The 27,468-nt window shown below is 41.5% G+C and overlaps 1 protein-coding gene across 1 annotated transcript in view; it reads left to right on the top strand.

The window, feature by feature from the left end:
- Positions 1-2,604: 2,604 nt before the first annotated feature.
- ATF6 (activating transcription factor 6) overlaps positions 2,605-27,468 on the top strand; it is a 71,712-nt gene continuing 46,848 nt past the window's right edge. Inside the window, exons 1-10 of the mRNA XM_060774376.2 lie at positions 2,605-2,738; positions 6,046-6,122; positions 7,750-7,837; positions 8,510-8,604; positions 8,909-9,038; positions 9,676-9,882; positions 12,345-12,565; positions 15,723-15,908; positions 16,586-16,677; positions 18,966-19,085. Coding sequence (XP_060630359.2) covers positions 2,672-2,738; positions 6,046-6,122; positions 7,750-7,837; positions 8,510-8,604; positions 8,909-9,038; positions 9,676-9,882; positions 12,345-12,565; positions 15,723-15,908; positions 16,586-16,677; positions 18,966-19,085 — 1,283 coding nt within the window. The 5' untranslated portion in view covers positions 2,605-2,671. The remainder of the gene's footprint in view (positions 2,739-6,045; positions 6,123-7,749; positions 7,838-8,509; positions 8,605-8,908; positions 9,039-9,675; positions 9,883-12,344; positions 12,566-15,722; positions 15,909-16,585; positions 16,678-18,965; positions 19,086-27,468) is intronic.

The raw sequence follows: 27,468 nt of genomic DNA on the forward strand, positions 1-27,468 counted from the left end.
GAATCACTGGATTGCTATGAGTTTTTCAGGCTGTCCAGCCATGCTTCAGTAGCATTCCTTCCTGACGTTTTGCCTTCATCTGTGGCCAACATCTTCAGAGGTTTGTTCAGAGGTCTCTTGCTAGGGGTGCTTTTATTGCATCTTCCTGAATGGCAAAATGGGGTTGGATTCAACTCTATGATTCGATTGGAAAGTAAATAAAAAATGCTGAGATCCTCCTTGTGATCCTATTATGATAACACTATGTAACAAAATTTGGAAAAAAATGTTCCTGGTTTAAAAGTGTTATTTCTTATTTCTTTGTGCAGTACTTGCTTCGAAAGTAGTGGTTCTACTCCAGAAACTTAATTTTTGTGGCTGCCACAAACCATGTTGGATTGGTTGAGACTTTAGGACAGGGTTCCCCAAACTATGGCCCGGTGGCCAGATACGGCCCTCCAAGGTCATTTACCCGGCCCTCGCTCAGGGTCAACCTGAGTCTGAAACTACTTGAAAGCACACAACAACAATCCTATCTCATAAGCCAAAAGCAGGCCCACACTTCCCATTGAAATGCTAATAAGTTTATATTTGTTAAAATTGTCCTTCATTTTAATTATCGTTTTTAAGTGTTTTTTTGCACTACAAATAAGATATGTGCAGTGTGCATAGGAATTCATTCATGCTTTTTTCAAATTATAATCCAGCCCTCCAACAGTTTGAGGGGCTGTGACTTGGCCCTTTGTTTAAAGTTTGAGGGCCCCTGCTCTAGGAGATAAAAAATCTAGATTATCTGCTTTGAACTGGATTATATGGTAGTGTAGACTCATATAAGGTTTTTCAGATCTTGCTAGGAGCTGCTGTGGGTTTTTTTAAATGCTTTTATTAATTTAACTGAGTTGTTTTTAATACTAGTGATGTTTGTAATAATAATAATAATGATAATAATAATAATAATCCAGTTCAAAGCAGATAATCCGAATTTTGTATGGCAGTGTAGATGATATGTGAAACATTTCACTGGACTCTTTCCTCCCATCAGCCCCTGAAGGGCCTCAAAAACAGCCAATGGGCCTCCCAATGCAACTCCCTGTGTTTCTGGAAGGAAATGAAAGGGGAAAAGAAAGTGGAAAGAAAAAAAGGAAAGGGGAAATGAAAGCTGAACGAGGAAAGAAAAAAGGAAAAAGGAAAGGAGAAAGAAAAGAGAAGAACGATGAAAAGAAAGTGGAACAAGGAAAGAAAAGGGGAAAGGAAAGCGGAATGAGGAAAAGAAAGGAAAGATAAGGGAAAAGAAAAGAGGAAAGAAAGGCAGAAAGGAAAAAGGAAAGGAGAAAAGAAAGTGGAAAGAGAAAAGGAAAGGCGAAGGAAAAGGAAACCGGAAAGGAAGGAGTGGGGAAAGGAAAGCGGAACAAGGAAAAGAAAGAGGAAATATAAGGGAAAAGAAAAGAGGAAAGGAAAGCTGAAAGGAAAAGGAAAAAGGAAAAGAAAGCAGAAAGAGGAAAGGAAATGGGAAAGGGAAAGAAAAGAGGAAAGGGGAAAGGAAAGAGGGAATGAAAAGGAAAGCAGAAAGGAGAGGAGAGAGGAAAGGAAAGCGGAACGAGGAAAAGAAAAAGGAAAGACAAGGAAAAAGAAAAGGAAAGCTGAAAGGAAAAAAGAAAGCAATAAGGAAAGAGGAAAGGGGGAAAGAAAGCAGAAAGAGTAAAGGAAAAGGAAAGGGGAAAAGAAAGCGGAACGAGGAAAGAGAAAGGAAAAGAGGAAAGGGTAAAGGAAAGAGGAAATGAAAGGAAAAGGAAAGCGGAAAGGAAAGGAGAGGGAAAAGGAAAGCGGAACGTGAAAAAGAAAGAGGAAAGATAAGGAAAAAGAAAAGGAAAGAGGAACGGAAAGCTGAGAGGAAAAAGGAAAGAAGAGAGAAAGAAAGTGCAAAGAGTAAAGGAAAAGGAAAGAGGAAAGGGGAAAAGAAAGCAGAACGAGGAAAGGAAATGGGAAAGGGAAAGGAAAGAGGAAAGGGGAAAGGAAAGAGGAAATGAAAGGAAAAGGAAAGCGGAAAGGGAAAGGAGAGGGGAAAGAAAGCGGAATGAGGAAAAGAAAAAGGAAAGATAAGGAAAAAGAAAAGGAAAAAGGAAAGGAAAGCTGAAAGGAAAAAGGAAAGGAAAGAGGAAAAGAAAGTGGGAAGAGTAAAGGAAAGGAAAAGGAAAGGGGAAAATAAAGCGGAACAAGGAAAGGAAATAGGAAAGAGGAAAGGAAAGAGGAAATGAAAGGAAAATGAAAAGGAAAGTGGAAAGGAAAGGGAAAAGGAAAAGAAAGAGGAAAGGAAAAAGGTAAAGGAAACAGAAATGGGAAAAGGGAAGAGGAAAGTGGAAAGGAAAGAGGAAAGGAAAGGGGAGGTGGACCAATGGGCTTTTCTAAAGCTTCTCCACTTTAAAGCTGGCTTCCTTGCTGTAATTCTGTCACCAGCTCTGCCCTCAACACACAGTGTTGATTGACAGCCCCTCTGCAGTGAACTGTCTTTCCTGTCTTCGCCCAATCCCGGCCACGGAGGACGCAAGCCCCGCCTACAACCTGCATCTATCGCGCTGCGCGGCCTCAAGTTCTTTTGTCCCTTCCCGGATCTCGTAGCCGAGGGGCGGAGCTCGACCAGGAAGTACACGTGTGTTTAGCTCAGCCGGCAATCCCGGAAGCAGGCAGGATCGCCATGGCCGCGTCGGAGGTGGCAGCCCCTTTGGTCGACTGGGCTCCGGGGGAACCTCTTCCCGAGTGGGGTAAGGCGGCGTTTACGAGAGGAGAGTGTCCTAGAGGTGGAGAAGGAACGCCCAAGTTCGGCACAAGAGTCCCTTTGCCCTCAAGAGACTTCGTTGGCTCTTGAGGGAAAAATCAGCAAAAGCCACGAGCCAGCTTGATAGGTCAGAACGGCCTCGTTGAGTCAAGCTAAGGATTGAGAGGGAAAAACACGTTGTGTCTTTCCCAGGGAGGCAGTTTCACTTCGTTATGGCGATGTGTCTCTCCGGTAGCCCCACCCACCGGAAGTAGCAGAGAGGAAGCCCCTCCCCTCCAGAAATCAACCCTAGTGCCCCATGACCTCTTCCTGGAAAGCATCTGGCCCTGGAACCAAATAGTATTTTTATATCAAGTCAAGTTTTATTTGATACTTACACCAATAGGTATTTCACATATAAGGCAAACAAATAAATACTTGGAAACCAGATTATTAAATCTATATAAATAAAAATGTAATGTTTGTTTGTGGGATTAACATAACTCAAAGACCACTGGACGAATTGACACCAAATTTGGACACAAGACACCTATCAGGCCAACAAGTGACCATCACTCATAAAAACACAGCAGAAGGGACTTAAAAAACCACAAAAGCAAAAAGACACTACAAGGCATGCACAAAATGACTCTCCCCTGGCAAACAAAACACACAATAGCATATCCACACTCTCTTCTGGACTACAGCTCCCAGCATCCCCTAGACCAGGGGTCCTCAAACTTTTTAAACCGAGGGCCAGGTCATAGTCCCCAAAATTGTTGGAGGGCCAGGTTATAATTTGCAAAAAAAAAGATTGAATTCCTATGCACACTGCAGATCTCTTATTCGTAGTGCAAAAAACACTTAAAACAATACACTAATTAAAATGAAGAACAATTTTAACAAACATAAACTTATTAGTATTTCAGTGGGAAGCGTGGCCTGCTTTTGGCTGATGAGATATGATTGTTGTTGTGTGCTTTGGAGTAGTTTCAGACTTAGGCTGACCCTGCGCGAGGGCTGGGTAAATAACCTCAGAGGGCTGCATCTGGCCCCCGGGCCTTAGTTTGAGGACCCCTGCCCTAGACCAGGCCCTTTAGGAGAGGAGGATGATTCAATGCACTGCTTCCAAGATGCAAGCTTTCTTCTCCTTGGATCTCTTTGAGAGCATCACAATCCCTGCATATTTCCAATTGCCTATTCCTGGGCTGCAACTCCAGGAATAGGAAATTGATAGATTAGATAGAGGTAGGTAGATAGGTAGGTAGGTAGGTAGATTGATCAGGAGAGCTGCTGGGAGTTGCAGTCCAAGAATAGGTAGAGAAGGAAGAAAGGGGAGAAAGAGGAAGGGAAGAAAAGGGGAAGAGGAAGAGAAAGAAGGAGAGAAAGAAAGAACGAGAGAAAAAGGAAGGGAAGGTTGGCCACAGCAACGCATGGCGGGCACAACTAGTCATCTATACAAATCAAAATGTAATGTTAGTTTGTGGGATTAGCATAACTCAAAAACCACTGGACTAATTGACACCAAATTTGGACACAATGCGCCTATTAGGCCAATGAGTGTCCACACTGAAAAACACAGCAGAAGGGAATTTAAAAGCCAAGAAACATTCATTACAACGCATGCGCAAAACCACATATATACACATATACATACACTCCCAAACACATATACACAGACTGGGCCACAGCAGCACAGGACAGGGGGTGGATTTGTTGTTTATTCGTTCACTCGCTTCTGACTCTTTGTGACCTCATGGACCAGCCCACGCCAGAACTCCTTGTCAGCCTTCACCATCCCCAGCTCCTTCAGAGTCAAGCCAGTCACTTCAAGGATGCCATCAGTCCATCCTGCCCTTGGTTGGCCCCTCTTCCTTTTTCCTTCCTTTTCCCCCAGCATCATTGTCTTCTCCAAGCTTTCCTGTCTTCTCATTATGTGGCCGACACACATCAACTTTGTTTTTAATATCCTTCCCTCCAATGGGCATTCGGGCTTTATTTCCTGAGGAATTGACTGGTTAGATCTTCTCGCGGTCCAAAGCACTTCATTTTTTAGGGAATGGATAGTCACTCATAAAAACACTGAAAAACACAGCGGAAATGACTTAAAAAGCCAAAAAAAATTAATACATTACAACCCATGCGCAGAACCACATATATATACGCAAACACACATATATACACACATATATACCCACACAAAACACATGTACACATACTGGGCCACAGTAACGCATGGCAGGGGGTTGCTAGTACAATATAAAATACCCCATTAACATTCTATATAAATCATTCAAATGCTACTTATGATACTGCATGGACTAGCACCTGCATAGTTAAAAGCCAGGTAAAATCAAGTAAATTCAGCATTATTAAAATTTAGGCAAAGAACACATTTCTACTGCCTTCATTGTCACGGAGTAGGCTTTCAAATATGCTCTCGCCCATGCTCAATCAGATTAATTTCGAGTTCACCACCAACATCACTCTAGTCTCTGTCTTCCCTTTGCACAGAATCCTATTTGCGACCCAAAGGAGGACATGAATGCAAGTTACTCTATTTACTCGCATCAAATGCTCACTTTTTTTTTGGCTAAACAACCTCACCAAAATTAGGATGTGCATTTGAGTTTTAAAGGCCATTTTAAGTGTGTTTATTACATTTTAATCAGTTTTTACCACACTGTTACTATGTAATTGATTTTTAACTTTTGTATTGCGCTTTTTAAACTTGACTAAGTGTGGGATTGTTTGCCACTGGGAGAAAGGTGTGGTATAAAAAGTTAATAATAATAGATTTGTGTAATACAGTCATCTTAGTGCTGCTGAGCCAAAACAAAAGGGGAGACCGCTGATAGGAAAATGTGCTGATAAGTGATGTCATCTCTCCCTTAATTGCCATGGCTCAATGCTATGCAATCCTGGGATTTGTAATTTGATGAAACATCTGCACTCTTTGTGAGAGAAGGCTTAAGGCCTTATTAAAACTGCAGCCCCCATGATTCCATAGCATTGAACCAAGGCAATTAAAATTGATTCATTCTACAACATAGATAGATGCATCCCAAGGTTTTCTTTTCCATTGCTGGATGCTTTGGTGTTCTAAATTACAAATACCACATTTTTTACCACTGTGTATTGCATTCACCAGCAAATACTTTTTATGGTTTCAAGGTTTTGAAAATTAAGGTGCGATTTGATTCGAAGGCATATTAGACTCAAATAAGTATGGTAATTGAGAGGTTTTGAATATTGTTCCCTATGAAGATTTGGAGTTTATGATTTATGTCCTTTTTATATTGTTTACATCCTAGATTCTCTTCTCTTTGATGAAATTGGTGATCTGATAGGGGATCATGAACTTCAACTCGATTTAGAGAATGAAACTTATGTGAGTAGCACATGTTGTGTGACGTGTTTCATCAATAAGCAAAAGCTTCTTAATTTTTGTTGTTTCATGCTGTTACTGTTTCGTCTAATGTAGAATGAATGTTACCATCACTTGTGTACATGCGGAAACAGTTAGATTGCATTTCTTCATATTTAGCACAGCTTGGGGCTGAATTTCTTAATGAACAATACAATTAAGTTGTGCCTTTCATTTTCACCAGAGTCACCATTTGCTCATAAAGCTGAGATAGATTTTGTTTAGCTTAATCATGCTATAATTTATTCTCTGATTAATCTGCTCCAAAATTATATTACAGTTCATCTGTTGTTGAGAAACTTGAAATTGTAATCTAGAGCTACAAACCCAAATGTGCTTTAACTATGATTTGGTATTAAGTCTGAATTTAGATCTCTGAATTGGTTTTTTGCTTTATCCAAAGTCCTTGCCAATCCCCGTCTTATAAAAAGGAATTGCTCTTCAGATAAACAGACCTTGTTTGCATTTTTCCAAAACTCTTTGCCTACCTCTCTGAAAGATATCGCCTTTCCACGCTCAACTTCTTTGGAGGGCAAACCAGAGTTGGGGACTGATTCCCAAATAAAAAACCATGGTTCCTCATCTGCACTCAGCTGTCAGCCGCTCACCTGAGAAGGTGAAGAGATGTAGGAGGGCAAGGAACACCCCCAAATCTTCCTCATCATCACTATTGTGTCATTGCCCATCACTGCTTTTGATTTTGTTAGTATCCTATCCTTTTGTCCTGCCATGCTCCCTATGTACATTTGCTATTTATAACCACAGTAGTCTAGCCAAACATGCTTTCTGTATTTCTCTGTACCACAATATTATCATCTGCTGAGTTATATGTACATAATATTCAGTGTTGTGATCATATATTAGGTTGGTAATGCTTTCATGTTTATCCCTGTAATAGGGCCTGTCCAGAAGGGCCCATAGTTCCCAAACCTGCCCTTGACTTATGCATGAGTGTATAAAGTAAACAGTAGAAGCAGATGAACAGAACTGTTTTTGTTATAGTCTACTTGTTTCAGGTATTCTAGCCATGTTTGTTAGTATCTGAATGTTTGAAATGACCAGGCTATTCAAGCCATGGTAGTGTCTACATTGGTTTTCAGTGTTTGTTCAACAATTGATATCCAGCATCTATTTAGTGAACTCTAGACAGTTTTAATTATCCTCAGCAAGTAATTAAATAAACTTAACAACCAAAAGTTTCAAATTAGCATTAAGTAATGAACTACTAGTAAAAAATAGGTGTTACAACCAAAAATTATAGATTCATGTAGGAAGTGCATTTTTCTAGTTGTAAGTATACATCTAAAGAGGCTTGGCAATGTGCCCTAATATATCGGGCCTGTACTGCAGTTCATTTTGTTCAAATTGTTTGGAGCCTGGAAGGCAGTAAAGGAAAAAGCGAGGGCATATGAAGGAGTCTTAGAACTGAGAACTCTCATTGTTGCTAGAGTATTTTCAAAGAACGGATTTCTTTTGATCTCAACCCGCAAGATGGGTGATAGGTAAAGCAAATAAATTACTTTTCCCCCTCAGCACTCTTCAGTACTTTAGATGCTTTTCTCTCTGTAAACTTTGCTTTTGTGATTTGTAGGAAAACAGCTTTTGTGAACTTGACTTCGATTTAGATCTGATGTCTTGGGACTCAGATCCAACAGATACTTCAAAGCAGACTTCAACAGGTAATTTCAGATCAATTTGCTTATCGTGGTAACAATTGTAGGACTGCATCTTCCACTGAAAAATATTCTTTTCGAACAACAGCTGAAAATAGAGGTGTTGCAATTTTTTTAATCAGAAGATTGTTCACATACAGGAAAAGTCAAGCAAAACTTTTGACTGTCAGCAGCTAGAACCAGCACCAAAGCTGAGCAGAGCTGTGCTTTATCTTCAAATAAAATAATGTCAAGAAAATCCTGTAGCAATAAATACAATAATGTCTGGAAAAAATAAATTTAGAATAAATGTCACCAAAAGAACTTCCATATGTGAAAGAACATTTGGCACACCCAATAAAAGTGTTCTTATTGTTAGAAATAAATAAATGCTACATCCACAGTACTGATGTATGTATTTATATATGGCATCTAATTGTTGCCAATCTGTACACCGCCCTGAGTCGCCTTCAGGCTGAAGTGGGCGGGATAAAATTGACATAAATAAATAAATAAATAAAATAAAATAAAATAATACCTTTACCCTGAGGCAAGGAAAAGGGGTCATCCTCTTCTAGTTTATTTACAATACGTATTTCAGTGTCCAAGTATATAGCAAAGATGTTTTACTTGAAATCAAGCTTGGACAAAGTGTTTCATTAATATGCATCTTGAGACTATCCTGTTTTTCTTTTGCAGTTGCAGACTATAAGGTGGAGCCTCTCTCACCAGCTACTTCAACAGATTCAGTTCCATCTCCTTTGTCTGTGGATTCTCCAGTTCAGCATGTCCCTGTGAGCAGGTTAACACTTTGGGCTAGTCAGATGCAGTCCATGAAATCTGGGTTCTAAGTAACCATTCGTAGCCAGTCTTTTAAGATTCAGAGGCACAATTGAGATAGACAATACAAATTTAGATTTACCTGCAAGAGCTTTCCTTTTTAGAACAAAAATTGAGATGTAACCAGAATTACACACTAGAAGCAATAAAAGTGAACAGAATTTTAGATTTGAAGGACTTTTGGTTAGTATGTGATTATATTTTACTCACTTTTTGCAACAGGCTATAATTTTGTGCATTTTGTTCTAATTTTCCCAGGAAGATGTAGACTTGGGTTCAAGTTCCCAATCATCTCCTGCATCTTTGTATGGAAAGGACTTCCCAAGCACCTGTTTGTATACAGAACAAAAAGAGAAGAAGCCCCTGTCTAAAAGCAAGCAGTGCTCAGGTATGAGGGATACTCTGGTTCTGGCCATCTTCTGTCTGGGGTCATAATCTGTGCAAATAATTCTTTTCTAAGCTCAGTAGGGGGGAAATGCAGCCCCTTGATTTAGAGCAGTGTATTGAAAGCAGTATGTTTTATGTGTCTTAAGACATATCTACACTGACCACTCAGGTTGGTTTGACCTTAGATCAGCCTGCAATGGAGGAGCCCCCGGTGGTGCAGTGGGTTAAACCCCTGTGCCGGCAGGACTGAAGACGGACAGGTCACAGGTTCGAATCCGGGGAGAGGCGGATGAGCTCCCTCTATCAGCTCCATCTCCTCATGCAGGGACATGATAGAAGCCTCCCACGAGGATGATAAAACATCAAATCATCCGGGCATCCCCTGGGCAACGTCCTTGCAGACGGCCAATTCTCTCACACCAGAAGCAACTTGCAGTTTCTCAGGTCGCTGCTGACACAACAAAAAAGTCACATGGAGGCTAAAAGCTGTAATCTGGCTTTCTCCTGTGTTAAGCTAATTCGGGAGAGGAGAAAATCTTATCTTTCGCTGTTGAGTCGCTATGATTACTTTAGTTGAGACTGGGAATTGATTTTAAGTTTTTTTTCCTGTTTTAATTAACTTCTATTCTGCTCTCCAGCAAATAGATTATCAGCAACTCCAAATCGATGTCACCCACGAGTTTCCAAACCTTTGATTCAGCCCAAGCCTCTTTTGCCTGCTTTTCGGAAGTCTCAGAGTCCCCTCAGCGTCCAGGCTAAAGCTATTGTCATTCCAGCTTTTCCAACACTTGTGACTTTGCCAAAGCAGCAACCAGTTGTTTCTATCCAGCCAGCACCTCCTAAAGGTATGTGGAGGCATGGCAGGGTGGATGAGGAAAAAAATGAGCTGTAAAGAGAGAGGAGCAAATGAGATTTTTCTTCAGCTATCGTTCAGTCCACCATTTTTCCCTCAGTGGTTCAGAATTTTAAAATCACTTTAATTAGAGCCTCATCTACACTGCCATGTTTTGCACTTTGAAACCTTTTGGGCTCCTCTCAATTATACTTTTTCTATTCCTACCTCAATCAGGGTTTTATCATTTTAACTGGTCCATTTGGCCTGCACGTTGTGTTTGATTTTTTATATGTCAATCTCCTAGGTTTATTTTATTTTGCTACTTTATGTATTTTATTCTCATGAAATGTTGCCTGCATTTTGTATTTTATTTTGCTGTATTGTATCTTTGGGCTTGGCCTCATGTTCGCCGCCCCGAGTCTCTTTTGGGGAGATGGTGGTGGGGTACAAATAAGTTTGTTATTATTGACACAAAAGCACAGTATGTCACAGCAAACGAGATCTATATGCTGGATTTCGTATCACAAAATCACACTTCCCAAGCGCTTTGTTTTTATTGTTGTTGTTGTTTTTTGTTGTTTTGTTGTTGTTGTTGTTGTTGTTGTTATTAGATTCATATAATGCAGTTCAGTGCAGTCTTTGAGTCTACAGTGAACATATAATGCAGTTTCCATATAGATGGGACCATAGTATATTTTTTACTTCTATCCAACTGAAGTGGCTTCATAAATGCATACATGTTTTACTTCAGGAGCTACATATTACTCTTAATTCTTCACAGCCACATCACATGGCATTTCACGCTCTGCTTGCTAATGAGCTGATGCTCAACTTTTGGATCCTGTTTGATTTTTGGATCCTCTGCTATATTTTAGGGTAGTTTTTTCCTAACAATAAATATGGACCGCTTTAAAAGTGGGGGGCTAATAAAAGGGTCCGTAAAAGACATACTGACAATTCGATTGGGAGGCATCTATGGACAACAAAAAAGTTCCTCAGCATGAAAGATAGAGTGACAGCGCGCACGCACACACACACACACACCCCTGTCGATCACAGCCTCCAGATGTTGGAGATGGAAAAAGGCTTATACCTCTCTCTATGCATTATTTTTCCTGTCAAATGTGTAACGGCATTGTATGTTTGCCTATATGTGTTCTTTATAAAGTTTGTACACCACTCTGAGTCCCCTCTGGGATGAGAGGAGCAGGATAGAAATGATGTTAAAAAATAAATAATTGCTCCCCTAAGCCTCTTAGGTTTGACAATTTTGTCAGTATTGCACATTTAACAAAAGGTTTTAAAGGTCTTTCTTTCCATATAACCATTTTAAAAGTGGTCTTTCCTGAATATACATAGACAGACCACATTTCAAAACTGGAAGTGAACAGCATAACATCCAATCTCTTCATTGTTGAAGCATCCTTTCAACAGAGGAGGCAGTCCAGAGCCCCCTAAACACATGGTCGAATGGGCAGTCGTTTCCTGCAAAAAGGGAGGGGTCCTATTGGCTATTTTGGGGAGGAAATATTTGTATCCTTTCTTCCCACACATTTTGCTTCCATCCTCCCTTGTCTTGCTTCATTCCTTTCTCTCTCACTCTCTCACACACATGTGTCTCTCTTCGCTTCCCCCTTCCCTCTATCCTGTACATACCTGGGGTCTTGTAAATATTTTTGGATAAAAAGGGGTTGCAAGTCAAAGAAGCTGAAAAAGCTCTGCTTTAGAGTAGGTATAGGAAACTCAATCCATATTCCAATCCACACTTTTGTAAATAATAAGGACATTGCATTCTCATCCTGATGGGATTATAATTTGGGTCTCCTCTCCCCTTTGCTCCTGTAATTTTTAGTGCCAAAATGATAAATGGATTCCTTCTGGAAAATAAAAATTAAAGGTGATTGGCTCTGCTGATTTAGACACTGTCAAAATATTGTGCTGGAATAAATATAATACTCTTGTTTGGATCTGACAGGAACATTTTATTTTCTTGAATGGCACTTCCTATAACAAGTCCAATGCATGTTTGAAACTGAAAGAAGTTTCAAATGTTTTTTTTCCTCTTATTATTATTAATGTACTTTGATGATGTTGTCGTTATTTGTTTTTAAGTTTTGATTTTATGGCTGTAATATGTTGTCCAGGCTTGGCCCCATGTAAGCCGCTCTGAGTCCCCATTGGGGAGATGGTGGTGGGGTATAAATAAAGATTATTATTATTATTATTATTATTATTATTATTATTATTAAATGTAGCATGAAGTGTAGCATAGGAGGTTCTATCCAAATGAGAAGCAGGGTCTGGCTGAACGGAGGTCGTGTCTTATGTACCTGGTTTTCAAGTTGTGAAATGTTCTTCTCAGATTGATAAAGTTAAGGGAGGGTAACTGTTTCTTTTGCACCTTTCTGCAGAAGCCCAACCCATTCCATAAGTTCTAAATTGAAATTACAGTGCTCTTTGTTTCTGTCTTAGGCCAACCAGTGGTGCTTTCTCATTCTGCCATGGCACATCTTCAGACTCCTGGAATCCTCCCTCCCACCAGCCCAACCATTGCCATCACTGGTGAACTTGCATCCCTGCCAGGCCATACTGTCAATATATTGCCACAGATTACTGGGAAAAGTCTTGGCAGTGCAAGCACAGCAGAGGCTAAGACTGCTCTTCGTGCTACTTCTGAAAATATTGGCATGAATGTAAGTTCCTTATAACATCTGTTTTGAATTGACTTTCCCATCTGGATAATTTATTTTGCTCCAGCTCACTTTTCAAGGTCCCAAGGAAACTGTAAGCAACCATCAGTTAATGATGTTATTATTGATGTTGAATGTGGCATGACTCCTGTTTCCATTTCTGAATCACCCCATAACCCTGCAACACTCCTTAAACAGGAGGAGAAGAACAGTGAAAGGCTGGGCAAACGTTATCTACAGAATGTTTGGAAATTAAGTTTTATGTCACTCAATCTGCAGGTAGCCATTCCCATACTTAAACTCTCCTCTGTATGAAAAGAAATGGCTGCTTTGTACAGGGAGACAATGAAGCCAAGCTAAATCTCTTTTCCTTGGATTCATAGAATCCTAGAGCTGGAAGAGACCAGCCAGCTTAACCCAATTCTGTTATGCAGGAATGAACAATCAAAGCACTACTGACAGGTGGCAGTCCAGCTTCTGCTTAGATACCTCCAGGTTATTTTGGTTTTCTATGAGAGGAAATTTTTATTCTTGTTTTTTCACTGTGAAACTTTTGGTCATTGTACAGTTCAGATGCCAAACAGTATTAAAATCTTCAGTGTACATTTACTAATTAGCAAGAATTAAGCCACTGACCCTCTGGTTTGGTGATCACCAGTCATGTTTGGCCTTTACTGCCACTCAGTATCCTTTATCCAAAATGATTGGGACCAGAAGTGTTTCAAAGTCGTCCCCCCCCCCCCCCCCCCCAGATTTTGGAATTTGTATGTGGGTACCTAATGAGGTGTCTTCGAGATGGGGCCCAAGTCTAGACGTAAATGTATTTATGATTCATATACACCTTTGTGCACATATCCTGACTATAATTTTTGCACATAATACTTTTAATAATTTTGTGCGTAAAGCAAACATTTTGTACATTGAAGCACCAGAAAACAAAGGTGTCACTATCTCAGCCAACCATATAATAATAATAATAATAATAATAATAATAATAATAATAGTCTTTAATTTTACCCCACCACCATCTCCCCAAAGGGGACTCGGGGCGGCTAACATGAGGCCAAACCCGAAAATAATACAGTAAAGTTAAACATAAAATAACAGGAAAATTACATCAAAACAAAATACATGAAATAACAAAATAAAATAAACAGTGCAAAACGACATAATAAAAATCAAACACGGAGGGCGGGCCAAATGTGCAGGATAAAATGTTAAAACATTATATAAAAAATGTAGAATTTTGCAGCATTTCAGACTTTGGATCTCCAGATAAGGGATGCTTGGCCTGTAAATAGTGGACTAAGGAGGTCCTAGCTGGTTGCTTCCTTCATGCTTTCACCAATGCCTTATGGATTAGTGAGACTGACAATTTCCAGTACAGAGAAGTGAAAAAGTTCCTATCTCTTTACTTCTACTTGCACCTGTATCCCATTTGCTGCATTGCCAGGCCCAGTGATACCGGGGCCTATTTTCAAACTCCTATCCTCAAAGGAAGAGAGGTGATATTCTCCTCCTGCTTTAGCAGGCCAGGAAACCTTATGTAGAATTGGAGGCACTAGAGCAGCATTTCTCAAGCTGGAGGTCGGTATCCCTGAAGGAGTCGCCAAAGACCATCAGAAAACACATATGTCTGATGGTCTTAGGAATCCCTTTGGCAGAGAAGGCTGAAGATCTCTTCCTTTAACGTCATTCAAATCATTGAATCTGAAACCACATAGGTTGTCTTTCAGAGGACCTCTGGCTTCTCTGCATAGTCTGATATTGAATGACGTTAAAACAGTTTTAAAATCATGAGTCATAAAGCAAAACCCTGATTTTTTTCCAAAATGGTTTTGATGCCTGGGTTTAACGATGATGCAAAAGTGTACAAATTGATGGTGACTATGTTGAATGGTAGTTTTGTGTAGAAGATAGTTCAGCCTATGATCTGTAGAAACTTCTGTTGTTATATGTTCATTTATAATGTTTTTATGACACAGGAAGCAAAACTTTATGACCCACCCTCGTACATCCTGCATATTAGATATTTACATTATGATTCATAACAGTAGCAAAATGACAGTTATGAAGTAGCAACAAAAATAATTTTATAGTTGGGGGTCATCACAACATGAGGAACTGTATTAAGGGGTCACGGCATTAGGACCGTTGAGAACCACTGCACTAGAGTGATGTGGTGGCTGCCTTAAAACTTATTATATATTTTTTAATATTTCTATTAAGCTTATTTCTGTGGGATGCTATGCTACAGTAAGAAATAGAAATAGGAAATTGCCAGTTGTAAGAGAATGTATAGCAAAGGTAAAGATTTCCCCTGACATTAAGTCTAGATGTGTCTGACTCTGAGGGGTGGTGCTTATCTCTATTTCTAAGCCAAAGAGCCGGCATTGTCGGTAGACACCTCCAAGGTCATGTGGCCAGCATGACTGCATGGAGCGTCGTTACCTTCCCGCAGAAGCGATACCTATTTAACTACTCACATTTACATGTTGTTGAACTGCTAGGTTGGCAGAAGCTGGGCCTAGCAGCAGGAGCTCACACTGCTCCCCAAATTTGAACTGCTGACCTTTTGGTCAGCAAGTTAGGCAGCTCAGCAGTTTAACCCGCTGCACCACCAGAGGGCTCAAGAGAATGTATAGGTGAACTAAATTTTACTTTAGCCAAGACTGGAAAACAATCCTTAAAAGCACTGTAAATGGTTGCAACATTCCAGAAATGCAATGAATTGTTATTCCAGAAATGCAATAAATTGTTTTTAATTTGCTTTAGGTTTTGTTTTGTTATGTTGTGTTTTGAGGCCTTGGCCTTTGTAAGCCGCATCGAGTCCTTCGGGAGATGCTAGCGGGGTACAAATAAAGTTAATAATGATAATAATAATAATAATAATAATAATAATTAATTAATAGCACTGTTACATAAAACTCTACATTGTTTGCAAAGAACTGGATGTTCCTTCGGTTGTGTGTGTGTATATATACATATATATATATACACATATCTCTCTCTCTCAAACAATATTAAAATAGTGGCCACTAATTAAAACAACATGAAAAATTGTGGAAGTCCTTGCATTCTTAAACATCATTTACTTTTTGCAATACAACTCTCCTTCCTTTAAAAAAAAACAAAAAACTTTTGCTGACTTCATCCATAGATAAATGTTCTGAAAAAACAGCAACGGATGATAAAAAATCGAGAATCAGCATGTCAGTCACGCAGGAAGAAAAAGGAATACCTGTTGAGCTTGGAGGCTAGGCTAAATGTGGCCTTGTTGGAGAACGACCGCCTGAAGCGAGAGAATGGCTCTCTGAAGAGGCAGTTGGATGAATTGGCAGAGGAGGTATGTGTGTTTGTGGTGAAAAATGCATAGTTTGCTTCCCTTAGTACAAAGGCATAGCAAAAGACAGTGGATTAAAGCAATGTCTAGGTTGCAGGATCTGCCAACTGTTAAAAACATCTACTTTATATAGACTTGGATCTAGTTCAGTGAGTCAAACAGCCCCGAGTCCACCTAACAATAGCATTGTAATTGTACTAGTTCCTTTGTGGGAATGTCATGGGGACCTTGTCAAGATATGCCACATCCACAGCCTTCCTTTAATCTACCAAGCTTGTAACCCTGTCAAAAAAAGAGAACGGTCATCTAGCATGACTTGTTTTTAGAAACCTATGTTGACTTTTTGTGAGTGTGGCATTCATTTCTGAGTGATTATAGATCATTTGCTTAATGATCTTTTCTAGAACCGTTCTTGGTATTGATGACAGATTTTCTGGGCAGTAATTGTTTGAATCTTCTAAATCAGGGTTTAGTACACTTTTTGTTACTCACAACACCTTTCCACCTCCATTTGAGGTCAGGACTTACAGATTACAAAGCAGTGCTCTAAATGTCTTTAAATGGCCAAAGTAGCTAACACCTTATTCCAATAGTAACAAATCACAATAGAATCTGGACTGTTGAAAGCAGTGCTAGAAAAAATGTTACCTTCTTTGAATGTGTTTTTTTTTCCTGCTCAGAACCAGAATCTCAAGAGCTCCTCTCCAAAGAGAAGAGCAATCTGCGTGCTGATGCTGCTCGCTTTTGTAATGTGGAATCATGATAAACTAAGGTGAGGGTCATTTCTGTGCCTATGCGTCCCTTAACATGTTGTACACCTGTGTGATATTTTATTGGGCCATCAGACATGCTTTATGGAAGTCATGAAAAGAACTGGTGGCAAATAAATGTTGCCCTACAGAATACAGAACAAGTAAAAGAACAGTGTTGCCTAAACAAAGTAGTCTTTCTTTCATTCTTTAGAAATCACAAGTTCAGGATTCTCCTGAACATGCATTACTTTTCAAAACTTTTGTGTGATCCTTCATGCCCCTCCCACAGGGAGTGCTGCTGAAATTCAGTGTCAAAATGCAAAAACAAATTGCAGTTTGCTGCAAAATACATTGTCATGATTTTGTACTGAATTTGGTGGTATAGCTTACAGCAGGAGTCCACAAACTTTTTAAACAGAGGGCCAGGTCATAGTCCCTCAAACTGTGGGAGGGCCGGATTATAATTTGGAAAAAAAGAATAAATTCCTATGCACAGTGCATGTATCTTTTTTGTAGTGCAAAAAACACTTTAGAACAATACAATAATTAAAATGAGGAACAATTTTAACAAATATAAACTTATTAGTATTTCATTGAGAAGTGTAGGCCTGCTTTTGGCTGATGAGATAGGATTGTTGTTGTTGTTGTTGTGTCCTTTCAAGTCATTTCAGACTTAGGTTGACCCTGAGCGAGGGCTGGGTAAATGACCTTAGAGGGCCATATTCAGCCCCTGGGCCGTAGTTTGAGGACCCCTGGCTTATAGCATATTCCAGTAGTGAAAGATTTCCTCATACTCACCAGATTTAACTATTACCTTCTCTGATATGGAGAAAGGATGACTAAACCTTCTCTCAAAATAGAATCAATTCATCTGTGACTTGCTGATAGGTAACACATGAGAAAAAGATCATTCTCAGAATGTCTATTTTTCATGCAAAATTACCCAAGCAGTAACGAATTTAAATGCTGATTCTGTAGGACGTTGCCCTGGCAGTTGAAATGGAACAATAGGACTATATCACCAATAGTGTAATAAGCACCTTACTTAGGAATATGTCACCTTGAGTGTAACAAGGATTTACTTCTGGATAAATGTATATTTATTGTTTATTTATTTATTTAAAACATTTATATTCCGTCCTTCTCACCCCAAAGGGGACTCAGAGCGGAACACAGCATATATATGGCAAACATTCAATGCTGGGACACAAATTCACATACAATACATAAACATTAAAAAACATTTATCAAAATATTAAAATACACCATTTAAAACTGTCCTAGTCATCTGCATCGAATCTAATTGTCCTGGTCATCTTTCCTATTTCCACTTTATTGCCCTGTCCCGAAAGCTTGGTCCCACAGCCAAGTTTTTACCATCCTTCTAAAGGACAGGAGGGAGGGGGCCAACCTGATCTCACCAGGAAGGGAGTTCCATATATAAGATCATGCTGTATATTGCTTTGCACAAAAGATATCGAGAAGCATCAAACCATGCCAGCATGCAACTGGCTGCAATGCTACCTGCTTACAACACTAATTGGGATCTTGGGTCACTTCTTATACTGAGAAGAATTCTTGTATTAGCAAAACCACAGATCTGCATTGGATCATATACTAGGTTCACACATTAATTTGCTTCTGGCTGTCAAATGTGGATTCTGCATATTTGACCAGAAAATGCTGACTGGAGCTAATGTTGCAGAAGATCTATTTGGAAGGAGAAGGAGGACATCTTTGCTACTGAGAAGCACTTTAATTACTTGTTTGGTTGTTCTCCACTTTTGGTTTAAAACCCTCCTACTACATACGTCCTCTGTTCATGTCCAGCATTTATTTTTAAAGTTTTAAGTATTGCATCTGGCCCAGCCATAGGTTTTTAATTCTTGTGTGTTATTATCTACTTATGAGTGATATTAACTGTATTGTTAATTTTGTTTATTGCTTGTTTTATTATTGCTTGTTGTTTGATGTGTTGCTGAGCTTGGTCCTATGTAAGCCGCTCCGAGTCCCTTGGGGAGATGGTGGCGGGGTATAAATAAAGTTTTATTATTATATTATTACTGGCATTTACCAACTTTGTCTGTTTTCATTTTTGTTGTCTAATTGAAGGATTATTCTGTCCTCAGGAAAAAATATATATAATCAGATATATGTTTCAAATGATATCACTGTTGGCTGAAGCAAAGCATTTACTGTAAACTGTGACCAATCAGAATGGGATGATAAGCCATTATTTTTCTACCTTGTATTTACACTTGAGGTGGCTCACTAAAGGAGGAATTTATGTTTTGCTTTTTGTTTCTAGGGTGCTTGAATGGACCCCTGATTCTGATGAACTTCATACTAACCCTGCTTATCAAAGCAGACATCTTCTTGAATTCTCTGGAGGTGCAACTCAGCAAAAAGATGGCAGGGACATTGATCGGTGAGCATAAAAGTTTACATTCTGCTTGCTTCTTGTCTATACCTCATATGCATATATATATCTGCAAAAGGTTGTAGTGGGGATGTTTTGTAAATTTCATCCAGCAGAGAAGGTGTTATCTATTAATGGGTTCATTCCTGTTACTTTCTAAGCTCGGCAAGGTATTACATTACTTAAAGCGAACCCCTATCAGTCCTCATCTCTTCCTGCTTTAAGTGTTCTTATTCTCTCATCCAGGAAATGCCATTATGTTTGTCTGCTCCACTTCCTTGGCCTTATTTTTTAATTTAAATCTCTCCCCTTCTCTATAAATCCTAAACTTTAAGACCCTAGTCTTCAGTTGTCCATATTAGTTGTTCTCCCTTTTTAATCCCCTCCTACCTTTCTGTTGTTTTACTCCCCTCATCTTGTCTCTCACATTCACCTTTAGGATACAGACAATTTAAAGCCAAGTCCATTAAAACTCTCCTTCCTGAAGCTCTCCTATTCCAAGTAGTGCATATGCTCTTAGGTGCACACAACAGCATGGACTATGGCAATGTCTGCCACTTCCAGAGCTGACTATGCTAACAAAGCTGTTTGATCTGTTCATACTGAAATGAATCCTCCTTGTGCCTCTGACTGTGCAGTTGCTGAGACTCTGGAACCAGTTTCCATTTAGTAACCATTAGAAGTAGAGGATTTAGCTGGATGACGATTGTCAGTTGGGTGGAGTAGCTTCTCCGGTGTCCTAAGGAATGGATTGTACACGAGAAGGCAATGTAGGAAGCCTGGACCCAAATCATGTAGGGCTTTTAAGGTCAAAACCAGCACTTTGTACTTTGCCCAGAAATTAATTGGCAAACAGTGGAGTGAATTTAGCGTAGGTGTGATATGTGCTCTCCTGGATGTTCCTGTCAGTAGTCTGGCTGCTGTGTTTTGAACTACGGGGGTTGAATGAAAAGTAATGCCTCCACCTTCGTAACTCCTCAACAGATGGCAGTACTGGTATGCGGCAGGTACTGGCTTGTTCAATAGACTCTTCTCTACAGTTTCATTTTGGCAGGAAGCCTTAGCATTGAATGGTTGTGTTGTTAAAGTGCGAAGTATTGAACCCTGCACAAACAGTCACTCAATGCGACTTAAGCAACGTGCAGTCATTGAATTATTGACAGCAGAAGATGTCACCCCAAAGGAGATTCATCAGAGAATGCAAGCTGTTTATGGTGATGGTATTGATGTGAGTACTGTACATCGTTGGGCGAGTAAGTTTCAAGATGTTGAAGTGGGAACATCTGACTTGTGTGACAAACAAAGAGTTGGATGTCCTATGACAGCAACCACTGAGTTCACAAGCAAAAGGTTGACAGATTGATTCAGGACAATTGTCGTATCACTCAGAGAGAAATTTCATGCACAATCAGCATTTCACAAGAACATGTGGGTCACATTATTGCTTTGCTTGGCTATCGGAAGACCTGTGCACAATGGCTTGCAAAAAGAGATTGTTGACTTCTCCGTGACAGCTTCAGAAAACTTGTTAATCATTGGCAAAAATGTATCCAATTGTCTGGTGATTATGTGGAAAAGTGAATAGTGGTAGTTAAAGAGCACATTCTAAGGATTATTTCTGAGTTTGATTTATTAAAATATTCCCATCCTAACCCAAGTAATGAAGGTGGAGGCATTATTTTTCATTCATCCCTCATAATTGAAGTTTCCGAACTTGATACAGAAGTAGCCCAACGTAAAGCGCATGGCAGGAGTCCAACCTTGAGGTTACCAGCACATGCACCACCATTATCGTATTTATCCATCAAGGGAGAAATATTTAAGTTTAGATAAGTTTAGGTTATCTTACCTAAGCAATCAAACTCCTTGGATTTCATAAGGCTGAGGCTGATTCTACTTCCAACATTACTATTGTGCTCTCTGAGAGCACTTCACAGGGCTGCTTATATTCCTGCCCCTTTTCCTCTTGATTTGAAAGATTTCATCAAATCGGCATTAGACTCATTTGTGCAAAGTAGAAAAGGTGTAAATATAGCTCAAAAGTATACATCCTGGACTTTGAAGCAATGGAATTTCTCAAGCCCCCTCTTCACTTTCCTCATGGGTGCTCTGGACTCCAGAAAAAGAAGATTTTTCTCTTAATGATCCAAATGAGAAGAGAGCAGATGCAACTCTTAAATGCTTCATGAAGTGTCGGCTATCTCTCTCTCTCTCTCTGGCCTCCTTTCCAGTCTCCCTGATATCCAAGCCTTTAAGGCTGCCTAGGCAAAATCATAATTCTCACTCCATCCACAAGAAAATCAATGTGTGTGTGTGTCTGTGGCATTCTTTCTTATGGTGGATGAAAACAAGGAACCTTTCACAATGTGATTCTCTATAGGACCTTCCCAGAATAGTTCTCACAACAAACAAAAACCTGTATAGATGGGGAACTCCCATCTATACACGATCCCGACACCTGTAAGTGCTCATGCCATAGGTCTCCATTCAATTTATTTTCTGTACTGTCTCAGATGCCAGGTTCTTATAGATCTTGGTTTCCTTTGTAAGTCAGATTTTGATTCTTGCTCAGAGCCCTTTCTTTGAATGTCTTGCAAATCTGCTGATAATATCTCGAGTGAAACTGCGTAGATGGTGATCTGTGTATTCTCCCAGTCCTGTGAACCCTCTTGATGTCCACCTCTGATATCAGTACTTATTTCTTTACACAATGCCAAAAAATGTTTCTAGGGGATTATTCTGCTGTTACTTCCCCACAAAATTGTGAGTGCAGGTATTTAGATGCCTATGTTTATTTTATTTTCCTGACTAGCTTGGGGACCCGGCGTTGCCCGGGTTATTAGAGAAAGTGGGTAATGGCGGTTCTGTATGCCAAGTTTGGTCTTTATTGGTCTTTGGATAACGGCTGCATTATTTTCGGGAAGTGAGTGAAGGTACTTGAAGTCCCATCATCCATGGCCCATCCTCCTACAAATAGCAGCAGGATATAGAGTGGGTCATGGGGGCTCTGTGTGCCAAGTTTGGTCTTTATCAGTCATTAGATGAGGGTGGCAGTGGTGTCAGTAAGTGAGTGAAGGTACTGCAAGTCATAACAGAAGGAAATTTGCATATGGGCTCTGATTGGCCAGCCTCAAATCCAACATTCCGAGATAACAAAGAGAGGAAAGGAAAGGCCGGGGGCTGGGTCAGAACACTCCCAATACAGACCGAAATAGGCACACAGAGCCCCCATCACCCATACGACATCCTACTGCAGTTTGGAGGAGTATGAACCATGGATGATGGGACTTGCAGTACCATCACTCACATTCTGAGACCGCTGTTAACCTCATCCAATGACTGATCAGGACCAAACTTGGCCTCTCATGACCCACTTTACGTCCTGGTGTGGTTTGGTCGGGGATGGACCATGGATTATGGTACTTGCAGTACCATTGCTCAATTCTTGAGACCACTGCAACCCTCATCCAATTACCGATAAAGACCAAACTTGGCACACACAGCCCCCATGACCCACTCTGCATCCTGCTGCAGTTTGAAGGAGGATCGACTTTGGATGATGGGACTTACAGTACCATCACTCACATTCTGAGACCACTGTTAACCTCATCCAATGTCTGAACAGGACCAAACTTGCCACATAGACCTCTCATGACCCACTTTACGTCCTGGTTTGTGTTTGGCTGGGGATAGACCAAGGATTATGGGACTTACAGTACTTTTGCGCAATTCCTGAGACCACTGCAACGCTCATCCAATTACCAATAAAGACCAAACTTGGCACACTGAGTCTCCATGACGCACTCTACATCCAGGTGCAGTTTGAAGGAGGGTGCACCATGGACGATGGGACTTGCAATACCTGCACTCCCTTCCTAAGACCATTACAACTGCCAACAATGATGGATTAGGACCACAATTTACACAGAGACCCAGCATGACCCACTCTACATCCTGGTGCGGTTTGGAAGAATTTGACAATGGATGATGGGACTTGCAGTCACTTCACTCACTTCCTGAGACCACTGAGACGCTCGCCAATGACTAATCAAGACTAAACTTGGCACATGGAGCTCCAATGACCCACTCTACATCCTGGTGCAGTTTGGAGGAGGATAGACCATGGATGATGGGACTTCAAGTACCTCCACTACCCAAGACTGCTGCAAAACTCATCTAATGACCAATCAAGACCAAAGTTGGCACACAGAGCCCCCATGACCCACTCTACATCCTGCTGCAGTTTTGGAGAAGGGTGGCCCATGGATGATGGAACTTGCAGTACCTTCACTCACATTCTGAGACCTCTGCAAACCTCATCCAATGACGGATCAGCACCAAACTTGGCACATAGACCTGTCATGACCCACGTTACGTCCTGGTGTTGTTTGGAAAAATTTGGAGATGGATGATGGGACTTGCAGTACCTTTGCTCACTTCCTGAGACCACTGAGACCCTCGCCAATGATTAATCAAGACTAAACTTGGCACATGGAGCTCCAATGACCCACTCTACATCCTGGTGCAGTTTGGAGGAGGACAGACCATGGATGATGGGACTTCAAGTACCTCCACTCCCTTCCAAAGATTGCTACAACCCTCTTCTAATGACCAATGAAGACCAAACTTGGCACATAGAGCCCCCATGATCCACTCTACATCCTGCTGCTGTTTGAAAGAGGATGGACTTTGGATGATGGGACTTGCAGTACCTTCACTCAGTGACACCATTGCCACCCTCATCTAATGACTGATAAAGACCAAACTTGGCACACAGAGCCCCCATGACCCACTCTATATCCTGCTGCTGTTTGTAGGAGGATGGCCCATGGATGATGGGACTTGAAGTACCTTCACTCACTTCCTGAAAATAATGCAGCTGTTATCCAAAGACCAATAAAGACCAAACCTGACATACAGAACCACCATTACCCACTTTCTCTAATAACCCGGGCAGCGCCGGGTCCCCAAGCTAGTATATAATAAAGAAGAGTGTTTGTTTGTATCGGACAGAGGAAGGGCGGAGGGCGGAAGGGCGGAAGGGGTATGTGGCAGCGTTCTGATTGGCCAGCCTGAAAGTTCCAACATTCGGATTGGCTGCCGCAGTGGTGCTATTTGCATATGGTCTCTGATTGGCCAGCTTCAATAGGAGCCCCTGGTGGAGAAGAGGGTTCATGGCAGAAACGGGGCATGACAGAAGGAAATTTGCATATGGTCTCTGATTGGCCAGCCTCATTTCCAACATTCTGAGATGACAAAGAGAGGAAAGGAAAGGCCGGGGGCTGGGTCAGAACACTCCCAATACAGACCGAAATAGGCACACAGAGCCCCCATCACCCACTCTACATCCTACTGCAGTCTGGAGGAGTATGAACCATGGAAGTGAGTGAAGGTACTTCAAGTCCCATCATCCATGGGCCATCCTCCTACAAACAGCAGCAAGATATAGAGTGGGTCATGGGAGCTCTGTGTGCCAAGTTTGGTCTTTATCAGTCATTCGATGAGGGTGGCAGTGGTGTCAGTAAGTGAGTGAAGGTATTGCAAGTCCCATCATCCAAAGTCCATCCCCTTTCAAATTGCAGCAGGATGTAGAGTGGATCATGGGGGCTCTGTGTGCCAAGTGTGGTCTTGATTGGTCATTAGAAGAGGGTTGCAGCAATCTTTGGAAGGGAGTGGAGGTACTTGAAGTCCCATCATCCATGGTCTGTCCTCCTCCAAACTGCAGCAGGATGTAGAGTGGGTCATTGGTGCTCCATGTGCCAAGTTTAGTCTTGATTAGTCATTGGCGAGGGTCTCAGTGGTCTCAGGAAGTGAGCAAAGGTACTGTAAGTCCCATCATCCATCTCCAAAGTTTTCCAAATAATACCAGGATGTAAAGTGGGTCATGAGAGGTCTATGTGCCAAGTTTGGTGTTGATCCGTCATTGGATGAGGTTTGCAGAGGTCTCAGAATGAGAGTGAAGGTACTGGAAGTTCCATCATCCATGGTCTACCCTTCTCCAAAACTGCAGCAGGAGTTAGAGTGGGTCATGGGGGCTCTGTGTGCCAACTTTGGTCTTGATTGGTCATTAGATGAGTTCTGCAGCAGTCTTGTGGAGTGGAGGTACTTGAAGTCCCATCATCCATGGTCTATCGTCCTCCAAACTTATCCAGGATGTAGAGTGGGTCATTGAAGCTCCATGTGCCAAGGTTAGTCTTGATGAGTCATTGGCGAGGGTCTCAGTGGTCTCAGGAAATGAGTGAAGTGACTGCAAGTCCCATCATCCATTGTCAAATTCTTCCAAACCGCACAAGGATGTAGAGTGAGTTATGCGGGCTCTCTGTGTAAATTGTGGTCCTGATCCATCATTGTTGGCAGTTATAATGGTCTTAGGAAGGGAGTGCAGGTATTGCAAGTCCCATCGTCCATGGTGCATCCTCCTTCAAACTGCACCTGGATGTAGAGTGCGTCATGGAGACTCAGTGTGCCAAGTTTGGTATTTATTGGTAATTGGATGAGGGTTGCAGTGGTCTGAAGAATGAGCAATGGTACTGCAAGTCCCATAATCCACGGTCCATCCCCAGCCAAACCACACCAGGACGTAAAGTGGGTCATGAGAGGTCTCTGTGCAAAGTTTGGTCCTGATCAGTCATTGGATAAGGTTAACAGCGGTCTCAGAATGTGAGTGGTGGTACTGCAAGTCCCATCATCCATGGTTCATACTCCTCCAAACTGCAGTAGGATGTCGAGTGGGTGGTGGGGGCTCTGTGTGCCTATTTCGGTCTGTATTGGTAGTGTTCTGACCCAGGCCCCGGCCTTTCCTTTCCTCTCTTTGTCATCTCGGAATGTTGGATTTGAGGCTGGCCAATCAGAGACCATATGCAAATTTCCTTCTGTCATGCCCCGTTTCAGCCATGAACCCTCTTCTCCACCAGGGGCTCCTATTGAAGCTGGCCAATCAGAGACCATATGCAAATAGCAGCACAGCGGCAGCCAATCAGAACGCTGGCACATACCCCTTCCGCCCTCCGCACCTCTGTCCTTCCCATACAAACACTCTTCTTTATTATATACTAGCTTGGGGACCCGGCGTTGCCCGGGTTATTAGAGAAAGTGGGTAATGGTGGTTCTGTATGCCAAGTTTGGTCTTTATTGGTCTTTGGATAACGGCTGCATTATTTTCAGGAAGTGAGTGAAGGTACTTGAAGTCCCATCATCCATGGCCCATCCTCCTACAAACAGCAGCAGGATATAGAGTGGGTCATGGGGGCTCTGTGTGCCAAGTTTGGTCTTTATCAGTCATTAGATGAGGGTGGCAGTGGTGTCAGTAAGTGTACTGCAAGTCCCATCATCCAAAGTCCATCCCCTTTCAAATTGCAGCAGGATGTAGAGTGGATCATGGGGGCTCTGTGTGCCAAGTGTGGACTTGATTGGTCATTAGAAGAGGGTTGCAGCAATCTTTGGAAGGGAGTGGAGGTACTTGAAGTCCCATCATCCATGGTCTGTCCTCCTCCAAACTGCAGCAGGATGTAGAGTGGGTCATTGGAGCTCCATGTGCCAAGTTTAGTCTTGATTAGTCATTGGCGAGGGTCTCAGTGGTCTCAGGAAGTGAGCAAAGGTACTGCAAGTCCCATCATCCATCTCCAAAGTTTTCCAAATAACACCAGGACGTAAAGTGGGTCATGAGAGGTCTATGTGCCAAGTTTGGTGTTGATCCGTCATTGGATGAGGTTTGCAGAGGTCTCAGAATGTGAGTGAAGGTACTGGAAGTTCCATCATCCATGGTCCACCCTTCTCCAAAACTGCAGCAGGATGTAGAGTGGGTCATGGGGGCTCTGTGTGCCAACTTTGGTCTTGATTGGTCATTAGATGAGTTTTGCAGCAGTCTTGGGGAGTGGAGGTACTTGAAGTCCCATCATCCATAGTCTGTCGTCCTCCAAACTGCTCCAGGATGTAGAGTGGGTCATTGAAGCTCCATGTGCCAAGTTTAGTCTTGATGAGTCATTGGCGAGGGTCTCAGTGGTCTCAGGAAGTGAGTGAAATGACTGCAAGTCCCATCATCCATTGTCAAATTCTTCCAAACCGCACCAAGATGTAGAGTGAGTTATGCGGGCTCTCTGTGTAAATTGTGGTCCTGATCCATCATTGTTGGCAGTTATGGTCTTAGGAAGGGAGTGCAGGTATTGCAAGTCCCATCGTCCATGGTGCATCCTCCTTCAAACTGTACCTGGATGTAGAGTGCGTCATGGAGACTCAGTGTGCCAAGTTTGGCATTTATTGGTAATTGGATGAGGGTTGCAGTAGTCTGAAGAATTGAGCAATTGTACTGCAAGTCCCATAATCCACGGTCCATCCCCGGCCAAACCACACCAGGACGTAAAGTGGGTCATGAGAGGTCTCTGTGCGAAGTTTG

This window comes from Anolis sagrei, chromosome 4, assembly GCF_037176765.1.
Source record: "Anolis sagrei isolate rAnoSag1 chromosome 4, rAnoSag1.mat, whole genome shotgun sequence".
Taxonomy (NCBI): domain Eukaryota; kingdom Metazoa; phylum Chordata; class Lepidosauria; order Squamata; family Dactyloidae; genus Anolis; species Anolis sagrei.